This window comes from Cryptomeria japonica, chromosome 7 (assembly GCF_030272615.1).
Source record: "Cryptomeria japonica chromosome 7, Sugi_1.0, whole genome shotgun sequence".
Classification (NCBI taxonomy): Eukaryota; Viridiplantae; Streptophyta; class Pinopsida; order Cupressales; family Cupressaceae; genus Cryptomeria; species Cryptomeria japonica.
Window position 1 is genome coordinate 443,864,149 of NC_081411.1, and position 18,882 is coordinate 443,883,030.

An 18,882-nucleotide genomic window follows, 5' to 3' on the forward strand; every position below is an offset into this window, starting at 1 on the left:
TTAAGACCCGAATTACATAAAAGACATGTAAGAAAGATTTGCAAGATAGACTTAAACTTGCAATCGGGGTTTTGAAACCCGATTGCAAGTAAAGTTCATTTACTTGCAATGACATCAAAAAGTTCCTACTTGCAGTGAGGAACTCAAAACCCGAAATTGCACAAAAAGCTAGGAAAATGAAAGCAAAAATCAACCAAAACTTGGACAACAATGACAAACACACCCACTAATGATTTGACATTAACAAATATGAGTTTTAAACCTCGTAAAACGTGCCTTAGAGAAGAAAACTACGAATTTTGAGTAAAAATTTGTAGGGGTTGCCAATTTTTTGAAAGTTCAAAAATTGAGACAAGTAGTTCTTTTCTTTGATCTTTTGCTTTTTAATTTCCGGGTTTTGATGGGTCCTGAAGACATTTGACCTCTCAACATGGTTTTATGTTTGTATCAATTACATAGATAAAAAATTGAAACAATTCCAAACATTCCATGAATTGATAACATAACTAGGAGTCTTTTTCTATAAAAATGGGGGTAGGTGGAGGAGAGGATCAAGTGGGTGCTCTATTTTCTCTTAGGATTGTCCAATCTGGCCCCCTCATCATTGGACATTTCACTATGAGCATCATCAGATTCTACTTTGGCCTTTCAAAGTTATAGATACTGATGCTGTTGGTTCTCTGGTCCCAAACCTTGCTATAAACATTCCCACATTTCATAAAGTAATTGTTTTCAGCATTTGCCACCAAAATAACTGTGGCTACTCATAGTGCATCTTCAATGTGATCTGCACACATAGCATTTGGAGCAGAGTTCAAGTGGGGGCCATAGGGAACCATTCAAGTACTTCAAAGGTGTAGATCTGGCAGGTTGAGCTCAGTATATTAGGGATGTTCAAAGACAACTGACAGTAACAGTACCATTTCAAAAGCTTTCTCAGGAAATTTTTATGAGGAATATACTTGTTTCCTCTTATCCAATGAATTAGAGTGGTGGAAGTGATATGAGTCAGAGACACAGATAACTGGACCTGCAGTTTCCTATAAGCATATATGGAACAGAGGCCTGCTGTGTCAAGGATGCGCTGAGAAATGACACAAATAGATTTTAACATCTGTCTTTCAATGGAGTGGTGGCTTTCCATCAAATAACTTTGTCCAACAGAAAACAGTGAACTTCCATTTCATGAGAACGTCTTGTACCCACAATTTAATTTAACCAAAGTCTTGAGATTTTGCCAGCTTTTCATTTGTAACTGAGTCACATAAAAGTTTGAAACAAATTAAACAGGATTAATTTGCAAGTTCAGCCAAACAAAAGGGAAAAATCCAATTTGTTTTTGGAAAATCCATTGTTAACACAGTTGAAATTTGGATTATAATAAAAAAATTGCTGAGCTTTTTCCCAAAATCTAAGCCCATTTCACAACACTACAACTTCAATGACTTTATCAATAGTGTTGCAGGTTAATGGGGCTGTGTCTAGAAAATTATATTGCAAGTATGCAAGAGTTTCCAGCTACACTTGCTTCAAAATTTGTTTTCAGACAGCCATGGCACTATTTATTTACTAGAAACCCCTGGTAACTTGTCTGTACACCTGCAGTTTTAGAGGTTGCCTTAGCTTTAAATTGTGTACCCTTTTACAGCCTCTCTAGCTCTCCTAGTTGGCCCTCCAAAACCTAACTGTATTCTACAATTTGCTAAGGAGTTTACATAGAAAAAGTTCTTACAGCACTTATTGGTGGCTTCCTTTGGACAACTGTCTTTCTTTTCCTCTCGTGAAATTTCAATATCCTAATAATTCAGAAGTGCGTAACATCCTTAAATACAGGTGAAGAGGGATTTTAACAACTTTTGTTTTTGAATTAAAATGTTGAACATTTTCATTATTTGTTATTTGGTCAGTAAAAAATAAATCAGTTGTCCATGGAAAATGGCTATTAAAGTAGACATGGAGTCTTTATCAACTTGGACAAAATGGAACAAAAATAGGTGTCTGTTAATCTATGAGAAATTTTGTTTGGAGTCCATGTGTCAGTTTGAGCTAGGAATCTATAATTTCTTACAATTCAACATGTTACGTGTCATCAGTCAAGAATTATGGAGAAAAGTATTCATGTTTCTTTTTAAGTGCACTTTAAGCCTATTTTTTATCCTTTTTCCCTCTGTTATCTTCCCTTCACTGTTTGCAAAGTATTACCAAACAAAGGCCAGCTATTTTATTTCAAGAACACATACACCCAACTCCCAAGTACTTGAGATCCTCTACTCCTTAAAAGAACCCAATCTCAAATTTCTTTGCTAGTTGTTGTGCATTGATTAATAGCATTTGTTTGACTGTATACTTGTCTTCTAATAAAATGTGATTTTATTTTAATTTGAAAATTTAAATTCTGGTAAAACTTTTCCATGAAGGCCAACACTACCATTTTCTGGTTTGTTTTCCTTATTGTCAGCACCTTTATCAAATCTATCATGCACGTATGGTTTATCTTATTTGAGTAGATTGATCTTTTATTGAAGGCATTAAGTATATGCCAAAAGTTGTTCAAGTTAACTGTTTGAGTTATTTTAAATCTATATGAAGTTTCTCACAGTTTTAGCTATGCGTTTGCACAGAGAGGGGGTAAACACGTATTTAAGAGTGCGATGTCATCAAAATTGTGTCCTGTAGTAAAAGTTTCACCTGTTCAAGGCAAATTTTGGGTTGAAAGTGCATGCCATGTGCTTGACAAGCGATCAAATCACAAATGCCAATCAGACAAGGAATGTGGGGTGGATGCAACAACATGCAGGCAGAGAACTTGTAGCATTGCTGGTTATTGTGGACTATGGTTAGTCAAATTCTGATAATTGTGAAAGGGATCATTGTGTGTAATTTGATTGCATTCTACCTTTTATGTGCAGAGAGAAGCGCCTCTAGAAAAGATGAAGTGGGGTGTTGTTTGGCCTGCTCGTAACATTAGAAATCTACCTTAAATCTAAGTTAGTCATTAATTTTTCTGCATTTCTGTACAGCACATGCTGGCCTTTTACACACATCATCCTTGCAATATGTATTGCATTCGAATGTACTCTAAATTGTACAGGTTCTCTTTTTTTGTTCAATGGGATGCATTTTATGTGCATTTCAATTTTTAATAAAAATATTCAGATTCCTCAAAGAGAATGAGTGAATTACTCTATATCCATCCTTAGCGTTCATTTTCTGTATGCATTATACCGTGAAGTTTATACCTAAATGTTTATTTTCTATGCAACTTTGATACCGAAATGATGCATGGAGTTATCTTTGATATTCCAATCCAATTACAATAGACTGTACAAACGCTAAGGATTGAGAAATGCATACCACCAAGCCTTGACTATTCAGACTCTGTAATAGTACTAAAATTGACACCCGATGAGCATTAAAATTAGATAATGAACACCAACAAACCAAGCAATGCAAGAGCAAGTGGACATGAAGTAGTAATTAATTTAAACTTATATCAATAAATGGCATTTGCCAATTCATTCATCAGTTTTAAGAACCTATAGATTTTTTCAATCAGAAGACATTCCTGTTGGGAAATATAATGCTAAAAATGTCCCCTCGTTTGAATGAGTTGGGTTAATGCAGAAATATCGGGATGGATTCAGTCTGGTTCAGTAGATTCAAACTTTGCTAATATGCATCATATTCTTCAAATAGAAGCTTGACAATTTGCAGTTTTGGGCTAGTAAAAATTCATGCTCAATCCCACTCAATAACTTAATTTTCTCTTTAAATATTTTATTATAATTCAAATAAGATATACAATGAAATAAGCTGGAGTTTTCATTTCTTCCACTCTTCACCCCTTTTATGATACATGCACAATTGCAATCTGAGCAAAATTTCATGAGACATGCATTGCATTTAACGTTTTAATGTTGCAAGATTTGTACCTGGACGAATTTTTTTTGAGGCATAGATCTTCTTTGTCATTCTTCTAGCATTTGGCTCTAAACCCTCTAAGATAACGAGTATGGCGGTAAGAATGACATGCAAAGAGTAGTATTACATCCTTGTATGAGGCTTGAAGAATGAGGGCCTCATTTTGTTAGTCACAACAAGTGTATGGTACTGATGGAGGGAAACAATTTGATGAAAAATAGATTTCTGCAGCAAACGTGTACATAATATATGACCTCTTAAATGATAAGAAAATGTGTTGCATGTGCAAGCATTTGATAGCCATAAAGTAATTTATAGTGTGGGGCTAAAGTCAAGATAAGAGATGGATTTCATTCACGGAACCCTTGATCCAATTACCAGCTATCAGAAATACTTTAACGTAGAGTTTAGCATTAAAAATACACTTTTCATCATGCAAGCATCTTATGTTGTCAATATTGAAGCTTTGTCAGCTCTTAGCTCAATCCATGATATGGTTTAAACTTTAAAGCAAGTCTTGTACTTGCACTTTTTCCTACTTAAAAACTCTTTTGACAATTACTACGAGTGAAGAGGAGCCTTTGGTAGAACAGATGCTGATGTTCACCATAAAAAAGAACAGAGAGATGCTGTTAATATGATTTCTTAACACCAGAAGATGATTTAAAAGCTGCCAGGATATGTACAACTGCCAATTATTGGAAATTTGAGGCAAAATGTAAATTGTTATGAAAATTTGTGCATTCCTCGGTGTATGACAGATGGTGAACTTTCCATGTCAAAATATTACATTATCCTCAGCTGCTCTAGGGATTCCCAAGCATATTTAGGCACTTGCTCTACAAGATTATACAAGATAAGGGCATTTTCTGGGCTTAGAACATGCATAGGAACAGGGGTATGCTCTCTTTGGCTGGAGTTTGATAACTATGGAATTTTTATGGTGAATTATCACTTTTTTTTATCATATTACCTTCGTGGATGGACTACAGTTGGCTAATTTACTAGATTAGAAATCGGGTTCTAACATGGACATTTTGGTAAGTATGCAAAGATACAAAGGCCTTTTCACTGAATACATCTTAATTAGTACACGGCTTGTAGGGTCTAGAGTGATCCTTCAGATGGGGGTTTCAAGAGTTATATGATTGTATTGGCTGTCATTGTGTGTGCCAGTATTGGCTGTCATTGTGTGTGCCAGTCATTTGTTGTTTTTAATTTTTGACATAAATAAACTCTTCATGCAGTACTTTGAAGAAAAATTTCTCAATTCTTCCCCTTTGAAGCCAAGATGGTGAAAATGTTACATTGATGCCATAAATCTAAGCTGACAACATGTTTTGGATGGTGTCAAGTTTCTAGAGTAAGAACAAAACAATCACCCTCACTTCGTAGACATTCTTCTCCTTGGCAAAACCTGATGGATCCATATCATGGCAAGTTTATTGGTAAGCTACTCACATTGATGTCTACCTTCACATCTCATCCTATCACCATCCTGCCCAAATTGTAGGTATCCTAAAAAACTATTGCTGCAAGAGCATTCTAAGTATGTAGCAAAGATCATTTTGACCACAAAGACCACAAAATCTCACACTTAAACTAAGGGTTTTGAATCAAATGGGTACAAGAATGAACACACCTTTACGACTTTCATCCAAGCTTGGAAATTTCACTAGATGATGACAAGACATGATACAATTGATACTCTTGTGGTGTTTCTTTGTATGTGGATGGTATTGCCAACATTTCAAAACAAATTTAAAGAAGGGCATCATAAAGTCTATTTGGCCTTACTAGAAGGTTTAAAATAAAATCCTTCCCAAGAAAGATCATAAAGAACTACCATTTGATTTTAGGATCTATAAAATTCAGTCTTCTAATAGCACCACTCCCATTGATGAAACAGGTCAATCCATTCACACTTGGATCAATGAGCACAATCTAGACATCAAACATAAATGAGTGAACAAATTTACAGTTGGCGACCATTCATTTAATACCAAACCTCATATGTACTTAGAATCGCCAATATATTTGCAAAAGAAGATATTGGAAGAGAAATTTAAGAGAAGTGGTCAAAATCAACAAACATTCACTCAATTTTAACTTATAATTACATTTCTAACTTATTAATATAATAATTAATTATCGTATTATTTAATATTTATATTTTAATCAATATAATTGGAATAGGAAAAATAGTTTTCCTCATGTAAATCTAGGCTAATTAATTAAATACATACAATCAAAGCATTTTTAACCTAGATTAAATAATGATAGGTAAGAATTGGTAACTGAATAACTTAAATTACTAAGGAGTATTTGGCATGTGGATTTGGAAACCATGATGAAGAATTGAATGCTAATGTTGTGCAAATTACCATTGCTAAGGGTGTTGAAATCAATGCTTACAATTTGGAAAATGTCTTTGGTTTAGAATAATTTCTAAATTCATTGTGAGTTGAATATGTGTTGTGTGGGATTGATTTCATGCTCCACAATATTGACTTGATCTACGAAAATGCTTTGGAACTTGTGGGATTGAGCTAGTTGATTGTAGACTACTGAAAGGTATCTTGCCCTTGTCTTTGATATTGGCTAGCGTATAAGGATTGGTATTATTCAAAATTACTTAGGGAGATTGCAAGGGTTGTGTTCTCTTAGATTGACCCCCTTGATTAGACTAACTTTATAGCTATCAAAGAATATACAAGGGAATACTCTCACATGTGCATGTGCCCTAGATGATTTAATGCATATTACAGTTCCTTTTAGTGCTCCAAAATGAAATGCTCCTGTAGACACTTAAAATAATTATTTTAATTATTTTTAATTCCTCGCATAATTAATTAATTAATTATGTTAATTCAAATTCCTCTCAATATTAATTAAATATAATTAATATTGTCACTATAGCATGTGATTGATTTATATAAATCAATCCCTTTCTTTATTCTTCTAAAAAATCAAATCCTCACAAATCTTCCTCTTAGCTAATCAATTTCAATTAATTAGTTAACCTACATGGTTCTTACAAATCATCTTCTTAATTCATCATTAACCTAATTAATTCTTTTAGAAAATCCTTAAACTCACTTAACATTATTCTTTTAATTTTTTATTCCCTCCACTCATTCTCTCTTCTAGTCAAATTCTCCTACAAATATTAATCCCACCTAACATTTCCTCTAATCCCCCTCCTAATGAGTCGTTAATGGTTAATCACCATGATTAGTCACAAAGTCAACTTTGTCTTTTTCATTCAGCCACTAGCTTTAAATGCTCTTTTCTTAGGTGAGTGTAAGATTTTCGAAATCACACATTCCTCTAGGCATCCCCTCTCCCAAGGAATTTTTAATTCCTTTTTATTCCTCCAATCCCCATGATATCCTTTTTTGGAGAATTTTTAATTCCTCCAATGCATCTTGTGGAGTGTGGAGATACGAAATGCCTTTAAGGCATATTTCTTGGTCTCCACACCCTCTCTTGGAGCTTGTGTGAGCTCACAAGTAAATCTTAGCCCTTCATCTTGAATCCATCCTAGCCATCCGTTTTTCTTTCCTCTTCCTATAAATAGGGCTCCATCCCTTCATTCAAAACATCTTGAAATCCAGTAAGTTTATGCTGCCCTTTTGAGCCCAGGAAATCATCTTGGCAACTTGATCATCTCATCCTTATCATTTTTCAAATCCATTCCACTTGTGCACAACATTGGAGAGCCATCCACATCCAGTAATCAAAGAAGCACATCAAGTGAAACATTATCAAGGGGTGCTTTCACTTCATCAAGCTCAATCCGAAGGAGAAGATAAAATAGCAAGGTGAAATGGTCTTTTAATGATATTTTAGCATTCTGCATGTTTATTTCGTTATGTTTTGATCATTTGACCTTCAAATATGTTTTCCCCTCTTCATTTTGACACGCCTGGTGGGATCCACGTCCCTAAGAACTAATGGTTTTTTTAGGTTTTTGTGAGTTGTGAGACGCAGGTTCCAGAATAGTGCAACTGTAGAAAAAAAATAAAAAAATAATCTTTTTCGTAGGTTCCAGAATAACGACTCTACATTTCTGTGCGACAGCTCCTCCTTATTCTTTTACTTTTCTAGTTTCTAGTTTCAGCACGACAACTCTATTATCTGTTCTGTTTATTTATAATCTGTGTGAAAGTAGGAGAGTATGCTCGTCTATATAAACAATCAGAAATCCGGACCTTTGGCACTTTTCTATTCTGTTTAGCGCGACTATATGCTCTAACTGCAAGAAAGTGTGAAAATAGGAGAGTATGCTCTTGTCTATCTAGACAATCAGAAATCCAGATTTTTGACACTTTTCTATCTGTTTAGTGCGACTGTCTGCTCTGTTAATATGTCTGAAATTTGTTAGGCGCTAATAGTAGTTTGTATTTTCTTTTCATTTCGTGTTATCTACTCTGTTTAATCATAATCTGTTTGACCATAGGAAAGTGTGAAAGTAGGAGAGTATGCTCTTGTCTATCTAGACAATCAGAAATCCAATCCTTTGACATTTTTTTATTCTGTTTAGTGAGGTTGTCTGTTCTGTTAAATCTAGGGTTTCTGTTTGCTCTGTTAAATCCAAAGTTTTTGTCTGTTCTGTTAAATCTAGGGTTTCTGTTTGCTCTGTTAAATCCAGGGTTTCTGTTTGCTCTGTTAAATCCAGGGTTTCTGTCTGCTCTGTTAAATCTAGGGTTTCTGTTTGCTCTGTTAAATCTAAGGTGTAAAATTTTTTCTGTTTTTTCACCATATCTTCTTTATCTCGACTCCATTTTCCTCCAAACTTCACCAAATTCTCTGCATTGCCATTTTCCACATTTCATTCCTTGGAGGATCCCAAAAATCCACTTTTTGAAGCCTAAAATCTCATATTTCTCTATTTTTAGGGTTTGTCATAACTCCTTCCCCTTTTATCCAATCATCTCCAAATTTTTCTCATATTATCCATCTCCAACTTTTGCTTCTTTGTCCCTCTTTGACAAATTTTCCCATTCCTTCATCTCTCCTCCAAAATCCCCATTCTTCACTTGCCTATCCCTTGGAAAGTGGCAAAAACCTAGTCAAACCCCATTTACCCATCAAAGCTTTCTTCAAATCCACATTTGTCATTACTAAAAAAAATTTTATTCATGTTTTTTTATTCATTCCAAAAAAATTTTAAAAAATAATATTTTTGTCATTTTGTTGTTTTTTGCAGGACGCTTGTTGAAGACTCCATTTTTCCAAACTACTAATCAAGTTGTTTTGCAAGACGCTTTTTGAAGACTCCATTTTTCAAACTACCAATCAAGTGGTTTTGCAGGTTGCCTAGCTGATTTAACCAAATATTGTGCATTTATTTAAATTAGGCACCTAGATATTAATTAAAATGGAATGAACTATTGTCTTATGTGTCTTTAAGAAAAGCGTAAAGGTAGGAAAGTATGTTCTCGTCTTACTAGACGATCAAAAATCTAGACCCTCCAACCTTTTCTTGTTTGATTGTGTTTACCTTTGGCAGGTCTGCCCTCCCAACTTGCTCTTTGAGAAGGTAAGAGGGGAACGACCCAAGTGAGTACACCCGGACCTGGGGTTCCCAACTCACTATAATAAATAGGCCATTGACTACGAAAGGGTTAATGGTTGGGGCTATATGAGAGTTCACTCTCACATTGGGTGCTTAGTAGGATTCTAGAGATCTCAATCATGTTTGCGTGACTACTAAGTTCTTGGTGTTTCGTTGGGCTATAGGCCTCAATTGCGCTTGCGCAACTTCGAAGGGTAGCTCCTAACGGGAAGACTTACTAAACACCTTGTTCATAGTGGCCAAAAACCTTCTAGTCATTGGTGCAGGAGGTCGGACCTTTGAAGCGGCCCATATTCTTACGACCCTTAGTAGAGACACAAAGTTCGCCATGAGGAGTTTTCATGGGAATTGATGCTTGGCTGCCCCAAGAAGTGAGTGTCGTGGAGAGGAGCCAGTGGGGTCAAGCATCTAAGTGTCCGCTCTGGGTAAGCGTAGATGGGAAACCAATTGGGATTCAATGACTATTGTCTTTGCAAGCCTTAAGAATGTTGTATATGAGCATGAGTGTCTTTGATATAATATGCATTTGATCACCGTGTTTGCTTTGTTTGATACATACTTGCCAAGAGTAGACTAAAAACACATCACTATCCCCAAACACTTTGCAAAAACATTTGTTAAGACACAAACAATTTTCCAAGTCATTATCCACACAAAGTCCAAAATTGCGTCAAAACTGTCCGTCCCATTTTTCATAAGCTTAAGAGAGAAGCTAAGAGTTTGTCATCTCCATCAACATTCAAGTTTGTCCTTTGAAACACCAACTATCGTCCAAATCAGGGTGGTCATATCCCTTCATACAACTTGCCATTTAAATCGATCCTCCATTAAGTCGTATTTATGTCAAAGACAACCTAGTTATCAAGTTTCTTCTAAACCATCACTACCATACCTTCTTCATCAATCATCCTCAATTTTCTTAAATCCTTTCATCACAAATTTCTTAAGTCCTTTCATCACAAATTTCTCAAAACCTTTCATCACAAATTTCTCAAATCCTTTCATCCTCAAATTTCCTAAGTCCTTTCATCACAAATTTCTTAAGTTCTTTCATCACAAATATCGTGTATGGTTGCAACTCGATCCCAAAAGAAAAAGATGGCTGAACAACAATATGGCATGCCGGACATTGATTTCCTATATGAAGATTCCACGCAAGATCATACACAAAGTGGGCAACCTAGCGATCAAGATCAAAGTCAAAATCTTGACATGGTTAACCAAGACGAACTTTGTCCGGAAGTGCAAACTTTTCTAACAGATTCTTATAACCAAGTGATGATGGAAAAGTTTATTAAACACAATCCTACTGCACTTCTGAAAACTCTCCTTGAACATGGAGCTCAACTTCTGCCTGAATTTAATAGATCCACTCTCACCCAACAACCACAAGGAGACCTCGCTCCCACACAAAGTGCTGCACCTACTATTCAAACTCAATCAATTGCAGCCCCATCAATCATCCAGGCTCAATCAATGCCACCCGCGGTACCTCCCACCGTGGTCTCCATCCCACCTTCTTCCTCCTTACCATCCATATCACTATCAAATCCGATCTCATCCATTCTCCAACAAACTTCTATACCACCTCCTATTCAACCACAAATTTATATTCCACAAACTTCCCTTCCTCCCAACAATGTCGCAAATTTTATCCGGGTCGTATTCAATTCCGTCACAACAGTTGGCGGACCACAACCAATTGTCCCTCAAACCCCAGTGACATCGGCCAGCACATCCCACATTCCCACCTCCTCATTATATCAATATATTGGTGGTGGTGCACCTTCTTTGGTTCATCCAATTCTTGAGGCAAATACATTTCATCATTATCAAAGCCCACAACAAGACCTTATCAAGGAAATTCAAGACATGAAGAATATCATCAAGGACATGAAACAAAGGACTAATAAAAGAAAAATTTACTCATTCGAAGAGTTTTGCCCTTGTCCTTATGATCCGTCTATATCAGTTGCACCATATCCCCCAGGATTTGAGATTCCTAAATTCACCAAGTATGAAGGCAAAGGAGACCCCCACGACCATGTCCAAAAATTCCACATCTTATGCCAACAAGTCTCCTATAGTGACCTTTATCTTCGTAGACTCTTTCCTAAGAGTCTCACGGGAGACGCCTTGGCATGGTTCTCATCTTTACCATGAGGTTCCATTGTCTCTTTTCTAGGCTTGGTAGAAAAATTTGTGGCCCACTATACATACAACATGGGTAATGATGTTTCTATGATGGACTTATGTAATACAAAACAAAGGCCCAGAGAAACCTTCGCCAATTTCCTACAAAGATGGCGACATCTTATCAAGAAATTCTAGTGGGACATGCCAGAACAACATCAAATTGAGCTATTCCAAAAGAACTTGGTGCTTGAACTTTCAAGACCTTTAATATCTCAATGTATCAAATCCTTCCAAAAATTGATAGATAAGGGCTTCACCCTCAAACGTGTCTTGTTGGAGGAAGGAACCTTGAAACATTACCAGAATTCAACACAAAGTTCTTCCTCTTATTATAACGACAAGCCAAAATTCTGGTCCAAAAACAAAAATGTGGTCAATGATGGTATAACTGATGCAAAGCGGGTCCAAACTGTGGCCGCTCCCCCAAAATCCACCACCAACAATCATCAATTCAACAACCAAAATCAATCCCAAAAACCTCACAACAATGTCTCAATCCAGGGACGACCACCCCGATCGAATAATAGGACTCCAAGAGATTTCACTCCTCTAGCTGAGCCTATTGAAGTGGTGTTTCAAAAACTTGTCCAAGCAGGTATAGTGGTTTTTCCAATCACTCGCCCATTTGACCCCAATCAACCTAAACCAAGATGGTATAATGAAAATGAGTATTGTGAATACCATCGTATCAAGGGACATGATACACGAAAGTGTATGAAATTGAAGATCTACATACAAGATCTCATTGATAGAGGTGAGATTGAAGTAGCAAATGCAAAACCTGGTAATAACAATGACAAACTCAAAATGTACCAAGAACCCTTCCCGAATCATGATAAAGGAAAAGGCTCATCATCTAACGCAATGGGTTATGACTACGCTAATCACATAATCGGTTTTGATTTTTTGGTAGGTCGCATTGAACCTGCAGACAATAATGTCAATGCCATAACCATCCAAGGAGTTAATCCTCCTTCTTCCCAAAGCAGACCAAATCCTGCTAGGATAGTCATTCAAGGCGCCATGCCTTCCACTTCCCATTTTCAAAATGACTGCAATGCAACTACACGTCGAGGAAGGGTCACCATCCAAGATGATCAGACACTTTGATCATCTTTGTCTTATACAGGATGAATTCTTCTTGAAACCAGAATGAATCTAGATCTTATCAATCAAATCAAATCAAATCTATCGGGATATCAATTTCGCAAAAACTCCAAAGATCAAATACCTCAATTGATCTCCTGAGGGGGCATCACCATACCATAATCTATCAATCAAGAGCTGGGGCATCCTATCAAACCAATATCAACATCAAAACAAGATTATTCTTTGAATCAATGTGTCATCACACCTCGCTTCAAAGAGGGGCAAAATGTAGACACTTAAAAATAATTATTTTAATTATTTTTAATTCCTCGCATAATTAATTAATTAATTATGTCAATTCAAATTCCTCTCAATATTAATTAAATATAATTAATATTGTCACTATAGCATGTGATTGATTTATTTAATAAATCAATCCCTTTCTTTATTCTTCTAAAAAATCAAATCCTCACAAATCTTTCTCTTAGTTAATCAATTTCAATTAATTAGTTAACCTACATGATTCTTACAAATCATCTTCTTAATTCATCATTAACCTAATAAATTCTTCTAGAAACTCCCTAAACTCACTTAACATTATTCTTCTAATTTTTAATTCCCTCCACTCATTCTCTCTCCTAGTCAAATTCTCCTACAAATATTAATCCCACCTAACATTTCCTCTAATCCCCCTCCTAATGAGTCGTTAATGGTTAATCACCATGATTAGTCACAAAGTCAACTCTTTGTCCTTTTCATCGAGCCACTAGCTTTAAATGCTCTTTTCCTAGGTGAATGTAAGATTTTTGAAATCTCACATTCCTCCAGGCATTCCCTCTCCCAAGGAATTTTTAATTCTTTTTTATTCCTCCAATCCCCATAATATCCTTTTTTGGAGAATTTTTAATTCCTCCAATGCACCTTGTGGAGTGTGGAGATACGAAATGCCTTTAAGACATATTTCTTGGTCTCCACACCCTCTCTTGGAGCTTGTGTGAGCTCACAAGTAAATCTTAGCCCTTCATCTCGAATTCATCCTAGCCATTCGTTTTCCTCTCCTCTTCCTATAAAATAGGGCTCCATCCCTTCATTCAAATCATCTTGAGATCCAGTAAGTTTATGCTGCCCTTTTGAGCCCAGGAAATCATCTTGGCAACTTGATCATCTCATCCTTATCATTTTCAAATCCATTCCATTTGTGCACAACCTTGGAGAGCCATCCACATCTAGTAATCAAAGGAGCATTATCAAGGGGCGCCTTCACTTTATCAAGCTCAATCCGAAGGAGAAGGTAAAATAGCAAGGTGAAATGGTCTTTTAATGATATTTTAGCATTCTGCATGTTTATTTCGTTATGTTTTGATAATTTGACCTTCAAATCTGTTTTCCCCTCTTCAGCTCCTAGAATGGTTCTCCTTGTAATGCCTAAGTTTTTCTCATATGTTTAAAATGCACAAATAAATCCTTTAAAATAGTAAGAGAAAATAATGAATTGTGCAAACATGCATCAAGTTGGTGCATATGGGGAGTGAAAAATTGGGAACTAGCAAATTTTGAGTTTGAATATTTGAATCTTAGGGGTTAACCACCGATAGTTTTCTCATGTGGGTTTTCTTGAATGATAGCACAAGTTCCTTGTGACCAATAGATTGGTGAATATGTAACCAATTATGGAGTAGTATCAAAACTAATTGTTCTGCAAGAACTTTTGCATAATACTTTTATAAACAGGTGGTGTGCACACTAATATTGTGATATTTTGGCTTGTGTGTTTTGTGGTTGTTGAATAATATCAAACTCCTTAGGTGGTTTAGATATGAGTTGAGGTGCAACAGGAAAATTTAATGTGTTAGATGACATGATAGGTTGTCTTAATGTGACTGTTGTCACAAAAGTTTGCACCCTTGTTGAACACTAGTGCTCAACAACCTTGTGAAACATGGAAACAACCTCCAAGTGTGGGACCTTGCGCATGTGAGGTTGAGTCTCCAGAGAAGGTCGACTTCCTTTTCAATCAGAGTGCAATGTTGGACTATCCCAACATTGTAAAACCTATTGTAATGATTTAAGGGGAAAAGGGAAGAAGGAATGTTGAAAGGGAAATGTGAGGTGATGCACCTAGATTGAAAGTTAATCCTCCCCCTACCTATGACTGCACAAAACATCAATGAAGCAACCCAAAACATATACAAATTCTTATCCCTAATCAACTGCTAAGATATATATGAGATCAAGACTTAACGTAGAATTGGGAGGAACTGCAACGTTCACAAACAACTCTTATAAGAAGAGTTGATACAACATATAAATCAAATAACCAATAAGAAACAAATTCATAACAAAGGCAAGGCAATTTTGCACAAGGTAAATGAACTTGGAAAGAGGTAAAAAAGACTAACTTGATGCAAAGGCAAGGTAAATTTACAGTTGCAGAAATCATAGAATTCTGTAAGAGAAAAAGGAAGAAGATCCTTAGGAAGAGCTACAAAATTTTCCTTTATAGATCAATCATAGCTCAGAGGGAACGCTAGGTTTAGAAACCCTAACCAACTAAGGTTAGGTTACAAAAAAGAGAGGATCAGATCAGACGGATTGATCAGATGGTTGCTTGTTTGAAAACATCTCCCAGAACTGCGAAAGAGCAACAATCCCTGAAAAAGGGGAGAATCCTTGCAAGAAAAGTGTCTGAATGTCCTCTATCAGTCTAAAAGTGTTCATTTTGTAATAAATGGGCAAGGTCGGTGTATGAAAATCCTCTGCAAAGTCATGGTGGAGTAATGGCACTTGCCCCTTGGCTACCTAAAAGTAGTTGGAAGGGATCTAATATGATTGGGCCACCAACGAGGTCAGAAAATGATTTTCGACCCATTAAGTCAACAACCACCCTTAGTCACATGTTTGAATTTCAACTATCACCTCTAGTTTAAATTCAGGCCATTGAATCCTCCTTATCGCGCATGGATGGATGACCAAGATCACACCACGAAAGCCTTCAAAAGCTCTGTAAAAGAATTAAAACAGGGTCGTCGATCTGGCTCTTTAGTGAAATCGGACAACCCTAATTAATTGTTAAATTAGCTGGCCCCACAAGCCTCATTGCTATTTCACAGCCTCGGGAAAACCCTTGTTCTTGACCGCTGCAAAATGGAGATAACATTTTACTTAACCCTGCCTTGGCTTCATCGCAGTTTCACAAGGTGGACCTCGCCAACAGTCTTCCTTCATATCACCTGCCATATCGCTCATCGCGATGTCATGCGAAAATAGAATAGCCGCAACAGGAAACACAAGTGGAAATATCCCGACTGTGCGACACAGCAAAAAGAACTCCCACCAACAACTCCTTTTCCTCCCAGCCATATCACTCGTTGTGATGTCGCGCGAAAGAGGAAGATCAGAACATGGAACAAAAGTGGAAGTTCCCGACCAACGCGACACCATGATAAAAGGAACTCCCACCAGTCGGTAGAGGATGAAAGGGGTTGGTCCCGCCATGAAGAAGGGACCCTCCAATCGGTAGCCTTTGAGTGAAGTGTTCGCCTTGTTTGGTCAATGTTGAGAAAGAACAAGGCTAAAAAATGACTAAGGCCTTAAGGGTTTAGGGCTTTAGGCCTGGGGGTGAACACAAGATTTTAGCCATCTGATGGTTTTCTCAAATCAGTTATCTCCATGACTAAGGTTGGCACAAAAATGGTCAACAGTGACATCTTAGCTTCTTCCTAATCTTTGATGTGTATGCCCCACTAGGTTGTTATTGGATTTGAATTAGGGGCATCCTAAAACTAGTTAGGGTAGATACTTAAACCGTATGGATATATGATAAACTAATGGCAAAAGATAAATTATGAAAAGGCAATGTTAAGTTCACACCATCCTCATGTGAATTAGGGATAAAAAACATACACAATGAAAATGTGGGTCTTCATAAATGAAGTGTAAAGCACACAAGATAAATCAAACCATTGCAAAGCCTTGCCACTCAAATGCACTCTAAACTCACAATCAATAAGATGACATCATTAAAGTATTTTATCATAAGCCCATTTTGGTGTAACTTGTATGTAATGACATCACTGAATAGTTTTGTAATGAGTATATTTTTGGTGTGCTCTATGTTTGACTTGGTGCAATGTTAGATGAGAACACCATCAATACTTTTTTGTACTCTATGTGTAACTAGGTAGGTGGCTGTATATTTAATTCTTGTATTTAGTCTATACTTTGTATTATTCAATGCTATAGTTATTATTGACTTTATTGTATTATGATGAGATTGGATGTTCATGTTTTGTTCTCATTTTCTATGCAAAGTGGCATGTTTGGCACAATAATCCCATCTAGATAGTATGTTTATTAGGCGATTGAGAGAGAAACACTGCATGCTTACTTTAAGTTTTGTCATTAGTTAGTTTAGTTTTAAAATCAATGTTGTCCTTTTTATCTATGTTATTTTTTTGTTTATAGTTTTTTATTTATACAAGATGTTTGTATGTTTTTGGGTTGCTCTATGGCATAGGGTTAGTGGATGTTCTTGTGGGATAAGTTTATTTACATTGATTTCATTCCATTGGAAATATTGTTACCTTGTCCACAATTTCATATGCAAAAGACATCAGTAATCATGTCAAGCTTTAAGTTTTTTATTTTTGTAATATCACATTCCCAACCTTGGAAGGAGTGGGAAAAGGGTGAGGGTAAAAAAGACTGTCATGGGCATTTCAAATATAGTACATTTTCTAAAATATTATCTAGCTCCTCCAAATTGGAAATGAGACCTCTAGAATAGGTTCAAAGAGAAATTTGTTCATTTTTCATTTTAGGGTTTTATGGAATTGACTTTTGCTCTCTATGTGGTGGGGAGGTTGAAAATATTATCCCTCAATTGGAAGAGTGACCTAACTTTTGTCCTAGTTTTTTGTGGTGTGGTAGATGTTTGCAAAGGAAATAAAAAGAGAAAAGGGGAGAGCAATAGAATAATGGTGAGATTGGGAAGGAGAAGCAAAATTGAAGCAAGTTCTTGGTTTGAGAAAGAGAAATATCCTTGTTTACCTCAATAAGAAACATGATTGTAAGTTGGAAATAACTTTTTTATCAGACTTTGGTGCTTTTCTTTTTTCTTAGGTGCCAATGCCATATTATTGATTAGTGACTTGTTAATATCACTTGCCTAAGAATGTGGTTATTGTGTTTTTTTGGAGAAGTTATAATGTTGTTCGACTCCTTCCTTTTGATTGGTATGATTGCAATGGATTCGACCTTTTTGTCTTAGTCTACTTAGACCTTTTTATTTTAGGCAAGTATATGATTTGTTGTATCTTCTAGTTTCATATAAAATGTGGTGGTTGTATATTTTGTGTAGTTAAGATATTATAATAATTGGTAACTTCCTATATTTGCCCTGAGTGTGATATATGGGTTGTCTTGGTATGTTTTCTTCAAGTGTTGTTCATTTTTATGTAAACAATGGTTAGGGTACTGAAATCTTGGTAGGCGTGATATCCTAGATATCTCCAAAGACGAAATAGGGTTGATGATGTGCATGGGTCTTTTGATTTAAGCAATTAACCCAAGTATGCTGGTTAAGGAATCCTTCATTGTGGTCAACTTGTAAGCCTACATCTTGGACAAGGTTGGTGTGTGCTCAAGGGGAGTGCTTTGTGAAAGAGTAATGGGGAGCAAATCAATTTGAGTGTTTATCAATATTTCTTTATGTTTAACATAATTTATTTTTAATTGCTACTATTGCAAAATTCAGATAAACCTTTATAATAGTGTATTAATTTTGTAATAAGGAGTTACCTATATATATGTAGTTGGGTTACCTTGTATTTGTTAGTTTCATTGTGACTCCATTGAATTTGTAGAGTGCAAATGAACTCGATATAACTTCTTTGTTTATAGTATAATTAGTATTTTTTTTTATTGCAAAAGAGTTTAGATGAACTATAGGGTTCTCCCTTAGGGTATTGACAATGCATTATATTGTTCATTATATGATTTTTATCACTATAATAAAGACGTTCTAGCTTGGCTCTTGTAACTTGTTTCTTAGTAATTGTCTAATATAATTGTTAACTTAGGTAAATGGAGACACA

At 36.0% G+C, this 18,882-nt stretch overlaps 1 protein-coding gene across 4 annotated transcripts in view; it reads left to right on the forward strand.

Moving 5' to 3' along the window:
* LOC131030404 (alpha-mannosidase I MNS5) overlaps positions 1-17,811 on the forward strand; it is a 216,246-nt gene extending 198,435 nt beyond the window's left edge. For 2 of the 4 annotated variants that reach the window (XM_057961230.2, XM_057961232.2), the window contains one exon: positions 2,622-3,276. In XM_057961230.2, coding sequence (XP_057817213.1) covers positions 2,622-2,852 — 231 coding nt within the window. In that variant the 3' untranslated portion in view covers positions 2,853-3,276. Of the gene's footprint in view, positions 1-2,621; positions 3,277-17,716 lie in introns of those variants that run through there. The other 2 variants (XM_057961231.2, XM_057961233.2) reach the window with 2 other exon arrangements.
* Positions 17,812-18,882: the final 1,071 nt, after the last annotated feature.